Below are 12,884 nucleotides of genomic sequence, written 5' to 3' on the forward strand. Positions count from 1 at the left end.
TCGAGCTCCCGCCGCTCCTCGGCGTCCATTGGCTTGACGATGAAGTCGTGCATAAAGGCCTTGGCCGTGGCCACGTCCTTGACCTTAGACCCGATGGCGACGCTCACCAGGCGCGGCACCGCCCGGAAGGGCAACCACTGGCTGACGGGGCCAACCGAGATCCAGTTCAGCCAGGTCATGCTGCGGCTGTAGCCGGCGTGCGCGCGGAAGGGCGAGAAGGGCGCCAGGAGCAGGAGGCCGCCGATGCTGCGGCCGATGGGGAAGAGCCCGTAGGGGGCGCCGTAGAGCATCTGGGCCTGGACCGTGCCATACGAGCCGCCCGCGACGTACAGCGCGTCGAGGCCGCCCGGATGGAGGTGCTCGAGCAGCCGCGTCATGTCCTGGCACAGGCCGACGTTGTACGGCGCGCCCCGGATGGCCGACGACTCGGCGTTGCCCGGGAGCGTCGGGCTGATCCAGTGCACGTCCAGCTCCCGCAGCGGCGCCGGGATGCTGCGCGCCATCCCAACCGAGAGGTAGCCCGAGAAGAAGAGGACGACGGTACGGCTGGCCCGGTTGCCGTTGTCAGCGTAGACCAGCTGCCGGTTGTTAGGCAGCTGCAGCGTGTGCTCCTCCTCGCGCATCGCAGTCCCCGTGGCTTGAGGCATCGTCTCTGCCGGTCGCTAGCGCATGCAATGAAGGGCTTGCTTGAGCACGTGTCTTCGTGGGCGATCTGCGGTGCGCCAGATCTGGCAACGTCCTGTACGTCGATTGATCTCACGAGGCGCTCAAGTAGCTCTGGCTGTCCGACCCTGTAGCAGTATGCGGCGCATCAACAGGCAGCAATATTCACGGTTAGAGGGGGTGGGCCGTGAGGGAAGGGCTGGCCACGACAATCGCGAAATACGGTGTTTACAAGGCCGCCAACCAGTTGCGCAACGTTTTGCGAGGTCCATACGAATTTGGGCCAATAAAAGCGCGAGAAACTTTTTGAGCCCCATAAAACATCGCCGTTGTCATCAGATATCTCTACAGTATTGGCAATGGCGACTGTGCGGCCCCTCCAGGAAGGCCAGGCGCAGGTGGGTGCAGTAACACTGGCTGCGCGGGGGAGTCGTCCGTCTGGCTGTGCAACGACTACAACTTCCAGCTCCACGTGCCGTGCCGACTCGTGGCAGAGTGAGTGCAATGTCCTCCAGGTCCGTGCCCTCGCTGGGGGCCTCTCCGTTTTGCCCTGCATCTTGGCGTCTACAAAGGATCGGAGATGATTTTCAGAGTCCGGGATAGCTCATCTGCGGCAAATTGCTGTCATTCGATGCTGCATCGGCATTGCCGCATGATCAACACCTAAGAGCTCCAATGACGGCATGCATCAGCCAGCCACGTTTGCACGAGCTGATGGCTAGGATGGGGCGCCAAGAACAACCACAGCCACCTCGTCACAGCTTTTTGTACAGCTTGCAGCGTACACGATGTAGCGATGTTGATCAGAAGCATCCATGGCTTGCAGTCCTGACATGCACTCCCGCGACGAATATTCATTCTTGCCAACGTCATTGGCTCAAGATGGAGCTTCGATAGTTTCCTAGCTGGTCTGGTCGCATACTTGATAGGTATCTTGGTGTGGGGCTGCTCGGCACGAGCCGCTGATCGTCAACAAGCTTTACAGCCCTTCTTCCGCAATGATTATCGCTCTAATATGCCGGGACTCGGTGGAGGCTAAGTTGCGCTTAGCACCGGCAGTCGATATGCCCCTGCCTCTAAGATTCTAGCATGTCGGCTAGTTCTTTTTGAGACCTGTGCATGCTTTCTGACCTCTGGTAGTGTCAAGCTAGCGGGCTCCTGACGCTCCCCGATGATAAGGGCTGTGGAGGACATTTGTCGCTAAACAGGACTAAGACGTCGCGTGCCGAAAAGAGAGTGGCAGAATCGCACGGCGTGCGCCTGAAGATTGATAACTGTACAAGCCAGAAGTGCGGACGCATGAGACGAGCTTGCAATGGTGCCGTGCTTAAAGTAGCAAATGCGGCTTTCAGCCGCCCAAGCCCCAGCATGACATGAGAGACATGGCCGACCAGCCGTCCGCGGCCACAAGCATGTCAATGGTTTCGTTGACCTATCATCTCTTACATATGGTGCGCGCAAGCGTCCTCCACAATGCAGAAACCCCTCCTCGTGCCCGAAGCAGGCTCAATAGATCTCCATCGCAGAAATGCCTGGGCCATGCAGAATTGAAGCTTCACGGTGGCACTGTATGCGTAAGCGCGGAAGTCTCTGCCGCGAACAGCACTAGCGTGCCGCGACATTTCTTGGCTATCATTGATTCGAGAGTGCACCGGTCCATTGCGGAATGTTATTGTCCCCTCTTGTCTCATAATAGAGCTGTCGGGTCGTCCGATTGGTGCTGGTTAGCTTGAGCTTCACTAGAGAATGCATACAGTTTCTACCGTCCCAACTTCACAGGGCACGGCAAGGAAATAAACGCCACAGAACTTGTCTTCCTCATCGTGCTTCCGTTCCAGGTCGCCAACAAGGGGCCAATCTCGATGACCAGAGTCCTACTCATTCATTCCCACTGTCCAAAGTTAAATCTTTGGGAATGGTGCCACATTGCCCGAGTAATCTCTCATTCAGCGTCCTGGGCGTTCACTGCTGTCCTACGCTCTTTTCGTGCCTAAATTTCCGTTTCTTCCATGGTGGCGATTTAGAGCTTGTTGACGTTGCACAACGCCGGAAGTAGTTGTAACGCCAGAGCAACTGGAAAGCAGTTTCAACTCGAACACGGTTGGGCTTCGCAAGACTGCGTTGCGGAACGCCTGTCATCCGTGCAGAGCACTCCATCGAGGGAGTGATTGGGTGAGACATGCTCGGCATACGCATGAGGCCCGGGAGACCTCCCGGGGGCGCCGAAGTGACCCATTCGCTGAGGTCTCCTGGTAGCAGCGAGCACTCAGCTCGTATGCGTGAGGCCTGGCAACGTCGATTGGTGAGGGAATATCTGCACTGCAATGGAAAACAGCATAGCGCTAGCACGCGACTTTGATCCGAATGAGGCACTGCATATGTACCTAGTTAGGTCATTCTCCGCCATCAACGTCACAGGCCTCCGATCGCCAACCACCCATGCCGGTTTTGGGCATGTCACCGAAAGGTAAGGACGTTTGTAGGCCTCCCATCCCGTGTTGGTACATGGTGACGCGAAGCAGGCAAGAGCAGAAGCATATAAATCTATGTACCCAGCTTTGAGTGTCCCGTCCATGCAGGCTCATCCATGTCGGATGAAAACGTGTATACCGAGGTAATGATCCCTTCGGCACCCAGAATACCCACACGATCACTTCATGACCGTGGCTCGCCATTTTCTCTACTTCTCTACTTTTCATCCAATACCCTGTGGTCTCAACCTCTCCAATATACTGCCTGAGTACGCCCTTACTGCTCCATGACGCAGAACTCATTGAGGCTAGCAAATACTAACTGATCGTCTAAATAGGCAGCCCGAGTTTTCACGAAGACTGATATCGCCAGTTGTGATCAAACAGTGAGCACATATCGAAGACAGCCAGCTGCAATACGTCAACATCCACCCAAATATCTTCGCCACGATAATCAATCCCATTAGCCAGCACAGCGAGCTCCACTTGTACTCGGTGTTGAGCTCACCAGAGAAGATGGCCCCCGGAACGCTTTCTCCCCAGCTGCCTTCCGCGCCCTACGGACTCGCCACTGGCTCCGCTTCCTCCAAGACCAGCCGCAATGCCAGCGCTGTCTACGGCCAGCATCATGATGAAGAGTACTCATCCGAGACGGTCGAGAGCCGCCAGCGGGCTATGAGCCAGCGGTTTTTCTCTCGCAAGAGCTCAATGCTCAACGTCTCCAACATTTCCAATGTCGTGTATTCGATCAAAAGACGCAGCTCTGAGGAGCTGGGGTCCAATATCTCGGCTCGACTCTTTAGCGCCACGCACGAGTCTCTACTCGAGTGGATCAGCGCCCAGCGCATGAGTGATCTGCCTCCAGAGGGCAGCAGCTATGACAAGGTCCTCGCATGGGCTCAGCTTTTCGCCAACCGCCTTCACTCCTTTGAGTATGCCATTCAGGAGTTTGCCGGAGACAGCTACCTAGCTGCCCAGCTTGCTTATGGATACTGTTCACTCCTTCTCGAGGTAAGTGTCTATGAATGCCCGAGTTGAATTCTCACGGTGTAACTAACAGAGGTCGGTCCATAGCTCGGAAAGGAGAACGCCCGTGCTCTGATGATCTCTTTTGGATTCTTCTACAGCATGTCCGTTCCGCTTCTAAACCTGCTCGAACGCATCGAAACCTTCAGTGTCTCCCAAGAGATTCGCGAGCAGCTCGTGCTCGCGTTGTCCGATCTGGTGTCCCTGGTCGCAAGCGTGGCTACGTATTTCCACAAAGCCATTGGCGAGACCACCACTTCAGTCTCGGTCAATATCTACTCCACCTTTCCGACCCAGATTAGGACTTTCCTGGAACGATGCGACAAGACGGCCGAGCTGATGTGGCAGCACCAGCTTCTGAAGGAGGGCGCCACAGAGAGCAGAGGTAGGTTCAAGTCCACGCACAAAACGTCACTAGAACTTTACCTGACCTTATACTTTGCCAGTCTCTCAGATCAGGGCGATCAAGGCATGGATCGCTCCGGAGGACCAAGTGCTGTCACGCGTTGTCAATTCGACTTCGCAGTTGGCCCATGACCGAGAAGAACTGACTTGCCTTTACATCGGGGCTTACCTGACCCGGTTTCTGAAGGGTTCGCAGAAGACCATGGCCTTGAGTGGTCCCCCCGGGTCGGGAAAGACGGTACTGGCTTCTGTCATTTTTGACTATCTGCAGCATCCCATTGCTGGTGTGACCTATAGCGCCCTGTTTGTACCAATTAGTAAGCATCATCCTGTCCAGTCCTCTTTGTCTAAATACGAAATACTGACAGTATCATAGATGGTCGCGTTCCTGGCGAGACGACTCCCCGCGCGGTCGCCAAGTCGTTGTTGTACCAGCTGTTCCAGAAACGCACGGGCAACGTGCAGCTGCTCAACATCTTGACTGAAGCCTTTGAGCGCACCGTCCGGATGACGACTGAGGACGAGTACGATAATATCTTGTGGCTGACTGTTGAGCGTGCCGTGACGGCCAACCTCCCAGGCGCCAAAGACCTTGTCTTCGTCATAGACGGTCTAGATGAGTGCTCGGCAGGGGAAGAAGCCCTCTTCAAACGTCTTCAGAGTGTCGCGAACACCAAAGGCGCAAGCACTTTGAAGCTCATCACACTGGGTACCAAGCCTCAGCAGGGTGTCCAAAACTTGCAGATCAACGAAGATCTCATCTTCGATGACATCATGGCTGTTGTGCGCAACTACTTTGAGACATCAAAGCTGTACATCTCGATGAGCGAGATGGAGCGCGAAGCGCTTGTGGCAGGGATTGCCACGGCCTCCAAAGGTTCTTTCGTCTGGGCGAAGCAGGCCTGCAAGCAGCTCCGTCGCGAGACCACAGTCAAGGAGCTCTTCTCTAGCCTGGAGAAGATTGGCAACTGCAGCATCGCCGAGTTCGTGCACCGGACTCTTACCGCGCCAGAGGTCACTTACCAGACTCGTCTGCTGCTGACCTGGCTTGTCACTGCAGAGCGGCCCCTGAGCACCAACGAGTTGGCCACTCTAGCATCCATCAACGTGGATAAGCAGAGCATTGACCATGACCACAAGATCGACGTTATGAGCACCCTGAGGCCTGTGAACTCGCTCGTGTTCATGCAAGATGGGCTGACTTACCTGCGTCACGATGTCGTTCGCAAGGCCGCTACAGAGTGTCTCAACGAGACGAAAGGGTCCATCAAGGACCGCCACGGCGACTTGGCCACACGTCTGCTCATCTACATCAACTCGACTGTCACTGATCCGCGCGAGCCCACATTGACAGTTCTGGACAGCCACTCAGTGCAGCAGCTCACGAGCAGACACACTCTGCTCGAGTTTGCCATCAGTTACTGGCCACTACACCTTCGCAAGAGCTTTGCCTTCTTGAAGCCCGACACCAGCGAGTCCGAGGCTGCCAAGCTCGTGTCCAAGGTCGTTCCCAAGAACCTCACTGTCTACCTGTTGCAGGCGGCGCTCTGGCAGCACCAGCCTCTTCCGAATCAGCTCAAGTACCACACGATGATGACCAACATCACCCGCCAGCTGCTCACAACGAAGAGCACCATCGCGCTACAGTCCATCATCTTCTTGGCACAGATCTATCGCCGGATCGAATTTACTCCAGATGCCACCACCCTCTTCTATGAGGCGACAACAGTGTCCAACTCCCTGCTCACAAGCAAGAGTCCCATCACGATGGAGCTCGCCAAGATCTTCACCGAGCTGACCAGCACGCGTGTGACTACGTCAAAGACGGACGTTATCATGACCCATCGCGAGCAGGTCCTTCTGATCTTGACCGAGTGCTACAAGATACAGTATGGTCAGAAGTCCGAGTATGTCCTGACGACGCTGAAGCTGTTGGTCGAGCACTACCGCACAGTAAAGGACGAGACCAAGGCTCAGCAGATGATCACCAAGATTCGGTCCATCAGCACCACTCGAGTTTGGTGGCGAGACCACGACCACAACCACGGCAATCGGTGACAAGAATGATACCCTTGATGGAGATCTACACGTCCACCTCCACGGCCGTAAAGACACGCAGGGTGGTCATGCGGGTAGCGGTGTCGTCCTGACGCTCGACACTGAGGAGCAGGACGAGGTCATCGAGGGCCGTGGCACGGGTGCCGCGTACGACTTTGAGTTCTTCCTCGTCAAGGCGGAGCGCTACCTCGCCGAGGGCCGCACCGAGCTCGCAGAGAAGACATACATCGAGATTTGGGAGCGCGTGACACGCGAGTACCGCGCCACGCACTCCGCGCTCTGGGAGGAGCGCAATATGAAGAGTGTCGTCTGCTACTCGCGCTTTCTCATGCAGCACAAAAGGACTGAGCATGCGCGTAGCATCCTCTGCACTGCGTGGGAGGAGTACAGGTACTCGTCGTCACAGAGCGTGATGACTGAGAGCACTTCGGCAATGTACCTTGAGATGTCCACCATGATAAAGTCAGTCGGCATGGTGACGGAATCGCTGGCGCTGATGAAGCACTGCTCGCAGTACTACCACAACACGAACAACACGTCATCTTCAGCGTACAAGGCGCTGCAGCAGAGCATCAGCAGCACCTCGCGAGAGATTGTCAAGTCGGCGAGCAGCTCGAGCTCCACGACTGTGTCTGAGACGATGCTCGAGGAGATGGTCCTCGAGCAGAGCAGCTCGACGGTCACTGTCGACCAGAGCACGTTCACGGCGACCCAGAGTCTCGTGAGGCTTTACATTGTGCAGCACCGCTGGCGCGACAGCACCCGCCTGCTGAAGCAGATCCTCCGAAACGTCTGGCCTTCTCTATTCTCGTCCAACGTGCAGGACGTGGTTGCACCGACCAAGCACGTCGAGGAGGCTGTCGAGCTGGCCGAGCGCTTGGCTGACTGCTACCACGCCCGCCGCCGCCGCGCCAAGGAAGAAGATATTCGCATCCGGGTATACCGGGCGATGCGTTCATCTCGCAAGGTCGACGACAAGCTGCGAGAGAGAGTGACGAGGGATCTTGTACAGCATCTACGCCGGACCGACGAGCATAATGAGCTGTTGATCACGGTCCGTCAGGAAATGCTCGATGACTACACCGCACACTACGGTAGTGAGCACCCCACCGTGATCAAGATGCTGTGGGAGCTGGCCGAGTTGACTCGCCCGCATCCGATATTCCTCGAGTACTACCGAAAGATCATCAAGGCTCTGCACCGCCCCAACAGCACTGATTCAACAATCACCCCCGAGGCATTCGAGCCATATGTGACTGTGGCGACTGAGCTATATAACAAGGGCCAGTTCAGCGACGCCGTGCCGTATTACAAGGCAATCTTCATGACGTTTCTTCGCCAGCCCAAGACGAATCCCAAGCTCTCCGAGCCGGCTTCGTCAAGCCAATGTTTGAACAGTACACACACTGCCTGCGCAGCGTGCGTAGCGACTTTACCCTGATTCATCGCGTAACAGTCGAGTACCAGACGCAGTGCAAGACCGTACTCGGAATGAATTCCTCCATCACGATCCGGGCCACACTGCAGCTTGCCAAGATCTGCCAGGAGTCGAAGCGGTACGAGCTCGAGGCGGTCGCTCTATACGAAGAGCTGCTCAAGATCCAGAGTGACGAGATCGACCATGCCGAGATCAGCGCCATTCTAGACTCGATCTACGAGGAGCAGGTCGACTTGGCGACTGCCACATCTGGCAGCCGCTCACAGACCCTTTCGTCTGAGCAAGCCCAGCGCGCCATAAAGGTGCTCCGCAAGCGCGTCACGACGATCCGCGAGACGCACGGCTGGGCGCACGAGGAGTCATTGTCAAAACTGTCTGAGCTGGTTCGGTTCTACAGCAGCCAGTAGACGAGTTCGTCCCAGGAGGAGACTACTCGCTCCGAGATGATTCTGTCCGAGCTCAAGACGGCAACCACCCATATCTTGAGCCAGGAGACGTCATCGACTCGACTCATCGCCGCAGCATCGACGATCGCCTCGAGCTATATGCAAGCGCATCAGGTCCAAAAGGCTACGGAGATCAAGCACGAGCTCTATCGTCAGATCATGACCAAAGACACTTCGCAGACCTCGACTTATGGGTTTGACTTGACCTCGCGCGGACGCGAGAGTCTAGTCTTCCTCGCTCAATTCGAGCACTCGCTTGCTCGCCGCCATCACAGCGTTACTGTGACCGACATCCTCGCGGAGCTGACGACGCAGTACATCTACTTCGAAGAGTTCCGCAGCCTGACCAGGGCCAAGTCTACCACGACCGTGTCTCTCAGCACAGTCGTCGGCTCAGCTGCCCGGCTGCACACCTTCCTGCTCTCCTGCGACCGCACGGATGCTGCACAAGGGGTTTTCCACGAGCTCGAGGACTACTTTATGCACCACAGCAGGGAGGGCAAGTCAGCCAAGCTGGCCAAGCCGTCCCAGGTACACGCACTGCTGCACAACCTGCTCCAGTACTTTAGCACGTACCGCTCCCACAGCTTTGTGCGATCTGTTGGCATCAGCGGCACTCGTGGCGTCGAGGGCTTACTGAAGCAGCGCAAGTACGATGCTGCCATCGACCTGGCAACCGCTACCTTTGCGTTCATTTCCTCCCAGGACGCGTACCGTACTGATCCTGATGTGGCAAAGCTCGTCCTCGTCTTGGGTCTGACTCTCGCCGACGGCAGCGGGATGAAATACAACGACCTGGTCTCTTCATCGTACCCTTCCATGTTTCCGCAAGGTTCTGGCTCCTCCCCTCGCCTGCCCTCCTCTGCCAAGCCAGGCACCCCTCCCGTGCCCGCAATCCGTCCCGCTAGCCGGAAGCTCGATGCGGGCCCCCGGGCAAGGCTGCTCGAGGCGTCCCAGCCCATCACGAGCTCCGTCCTAGGCGTCCTCGGCGACATGAAGATCAACCTCGAGGGCATCTCCCTTGTGCACCTCAATCTGCTGATCGGCGTGCTCGGCGCGCAGCGCGACTACACGAACCTGTCCTGGCTGCTGACCATCCTGTGGGAGTCGCGCGAGGCGCAGCGCAGCTGGACCAGCAACGTCATTCTCGCGCTCGGCAGGCGGTACATCATGGCGCGGTACCTCGTGGGCGACACGACGGCCGCGGTCAGGCTGGCCGAGGACATTGTGTACAACTGCCGGCGGGAACCGGCACCCCCGGACGCCGGACATGAGCGTCTTCCTCACGCAGCTGTACACGGGGATCGCGCAGAAGTATCACAATTCTGGTGGCAAGGACGGCAAGAACGGTGTCTTGCCGGGCGGCAAGGACATGGCGGCGCGGTACTACAAGAAGAGCGCGGCCGTGCATGAGAACATTCTCCGCATATTCAGCGACCCTGCGTACGCCGAGATGGAGGGCGGGCTGGACGGAAGCCTGCACTTTGACGACGGGCAGTCGACGTTCAGCGGCATGTCTAGCAGCAGGGGCAGTGGTTACTTCCATCACCACCATCACCACCACCAACAACAACAACTGCAGCACCGGTTCAGTGGGATGGTTGGCCTGCTTGGTGGGCCTGTCAGCGATGGCGATGCCCTGTCTCTGAGTGAGTCCGGCATGAGCGACGGCGAGAGGGTTCGGATGCACTTCAAGCTCCTCAAGGTCGCAGTTGAGAGGCTGGGTGCTTGGCCCAAGGACTACAAGGAGTACGAGCGGCTCAACGCTGATGTGTTCCGCGAGTATGGCGATAGCCTGAGTGGGTTTGAGGGTGTTGAACGCTGGAACCTGGGTGGTTTCGGTGGGGGCAAGGCTGAGAGCTCGGAAGACTTGCTCGACATTGAGGGTTTCAAGCACTGGGAGTTGCTCGGCGGCAACGGCAGCGAGGACAAAGCCACGACAACGACAGAGCTAGAGCTAACAGCATAGCCAGATCTATATCTCCACAAGGCGAGCCGCGTACTGATCTGCACGCTATGTAAGGCAGGCATCCCAGCGGCCGTAGGCGGTCTGGTTGCCAACTACCGATAGAGGCACTGGCTCCAGGGCTACGGGCGGTCAAATCAGCAGCGGCGGCAGCAGCAGCAGCAGTAGAAGGCTTCGGATCGCTCGTGGACCCATACGAGGCAGAGCTCCCGGCGGACGGCAGTCCAGCTATCACGCAGCTCCAGGTCCACTCCGGAGTCTGCTATATAGCAGGTAACGCTCCTGCCAAAGGAGCACGCCAATCTTCAAGGTTCGAAGGACATACGATTCTGCAGCAATGGCCACCGCTCGCAAGCGGCCTCGGCCGGAGGAGTCCACCGAAAACGTGGCCGAGTGCCCGTTCACTGTCATACCTCCGGATCCCAATGAGAAGGAGAAGAAGACAAAGCGCCGCCGTGGCGGTTCAGAGGATCGGCCCGCGCCTCCGCCAAAAATCCACCTCCAGGTCTCGCCATTCTCTCCCATCGGCAAGTTCAACGCCAAGGACAACACCATGGACCGCCACTACCAGATCGCTCCGTTTGCCAAGTGGATGGACATGACCAGATATAACAGCTTCGTTTGTACGCGCCCCCCACACCACCCCTCTCTGTTTCAATCTGTTTTGTGATGCCTGCTGCTTCGTCCTCTGACAACGCGCCTCGATACTGACATGCGGGTGCATAGTGAATGGTGTCAAGTACCACAGTGAAGGCTTCGTCTTCGTCGCAAATGACAACACTATTGAGCGCCAGACGAACCCCGGCGAGTCCCGTCAACCTAGAAAGTCGGATGACGACTGGGTCGCAAGGATTCTCGAAATTCGCGCTGCGGACGAGCATCACGTGTATGCGCGCGTCTACTGGATGTACTGGCCTGACGAGCTGCCGGCAGGCACGACAGAAGGAAAGCGGGTCATCAAGGGTAGACAGCCTTACCACGGCAACAACGAGCTCATCGCTTCCAATCACAGTAAGGAATTTTGCGCGCCCAAACTGGTGTGTATCGCGTGGATAGCTGACATTCGTCGTCTTTGCAGTGGATGTCATCAACGTCGTCAGTGTCACGGCAAGCGCTACTGTTCATCAGTGGGACGAGACAAATGAAGATGAAGTACAGCCGGCTCTGTACTGGCGCCAAGCCTTTGACGTGCGAACCATGGACCTCTCGGTATGCCATCCACATTCGCACAGGACTCTGGAAATTGCCTGCTATTGAGACGCTGCTGACTCATGTATTGATAACAGTCCGCCGAAGAACGTTGCCGCTGCAACCGTCCCGAAAACCCCGACAAGAAGCTCATTGGCTGTACCAACGAGGAGTGCCGCAAGTGGCTGCACGACGATTGCCTGGTCCACGAAGCTCTCCTCTGCACTTTCGCACGCCTCGGAACCAACAAACCTCACAAGCCGGCGCCCGTCAAGGACGAGCAAGATAATGAGACTGGCCGCCGGCCTCTGTCACCCAGCGAGTCGGGAGCAGCACCAACGGCGGAGCCTTCTATTGATGTGAAGCCCGAGGAGCAAAACACCGTCAAGATGGCTGATGTCGACAACGTGCTTCCCATCATCACGGCAGGGCGCCCGAACCAAAAAAGAGAGGCCGCGGCCGCAAATCAGATGCCCAGAAGGCAAAACCCTACGAGGGTTATTTCTCTGCCATCATTAAAAGTGACGTGACTTCGCTAGTTGTCGAGATTACTGATCTGCGGAAAGAAGTGACCGGTGGTCTCAAGGAGTGGACGGAGCGTCTTGACTGCCTTGTCTGTGGTCAGCCAATCCACTAAACCAGGAAACTCTAGCATCTGTTGGCAGAGTTTTGCTGCAGGCATAGACGACAAGGACGATAAAGGTCTGTGGACCAGACGATCGGTAGACGAGATCTCGCGGGCTCGCCAAGGTTTCGAGGCAAGAAGGAAGCCGACCGTCCTAGGTTACCTAGAGACCCTTCGCAGCATGCGTAGATAATGTTCTCAGACCTAACTACTGTCTTATTCCACCCCGTAATCGAGTCAATTTGCAGGGGTCCACATGCATGCAGTGTCGACCGTGCACACTGCGACGTCCCTCTCATATTGGTAAGGCTTTGTTCACCATTTGTGGGCGCAGTTCATCGATTTTGACCTATACAATCGCCAAATGTATTGCAATGAGAACGTGAAGCTCCTTCAGTACGGCGGATCTGGATGTGGCGAGCTTCTCGAGGAGGGGCCCATGGTGATTGATGTTGATAAGGAGATCTCGACTGCCCAGTACGTCACGGGATGATACCGCACTCAGCGACATAAGATGGAACCGAGCCGGGAGTGCCTTGCTTCCATTTCGGGGTACAAGAGCGCCAGCAAGCCGACAGCAGCACAAGCAATGTGGGTT

General features: G+C 56.8%; 1 protein-coding gene across 1 annotated transcript; it reads left to right on the forward strand.

Moving 5' to 3' along the window:
- Positions 1–2,842: 2,842 nt before the first annotated feature.
- Positions 2,843–12,538, forward strand: B0I36DRAFT_435895 (uncharacterized protein; the record flags this gene model as incomplete). The annotated part of the gene is made up of 15 exons (XM_046162789.1): positions 2,843–2,942; positions 3,052–3,130; positions 3,473–3,520; positions 3,602–4,145; positions 4,209–4,545; positions 4,607–4,882; positions 4,942–6,518; positions 6,583–8,000; positions 8,042–8,444; positions 8,469–9,821; positions 9,844–10,393; positions 10,809–11,096; positions 11,200–11,484; positions 11,552–11,682; positions 11,760–12,538. The coding sequence occupies 15 exons, from the start codon at positions 2,843–2,845 to the stop codon at positions 12,189–12,191; spliced, it is 7,821 nt and encodes a 2,606-aa protein (XP_046005646.1). The 3' UTR covers positions 12,192–12,538.
- Positions 12,539–12,884: the final 346 nt, after the last annotated feature.

The sequence above is a fragment of the Microdochium trichocladiopsis genome (assembly GCF_020744255.1).
Source record: "Microdochium trichocladiopsis strain MPI-CAGE-CH-0230 chromosome Unknown B0I36scaffold_12, whole genome shotgun sequence".
Classification (NCBI taxonomy): domain Eukaryota; kingdom Fungi; phylum Ascomycota; class Sordariomycetes; order Xylariales; family Microdochiaceae; genus Microdochium; species Microdochium trichocladiopsis.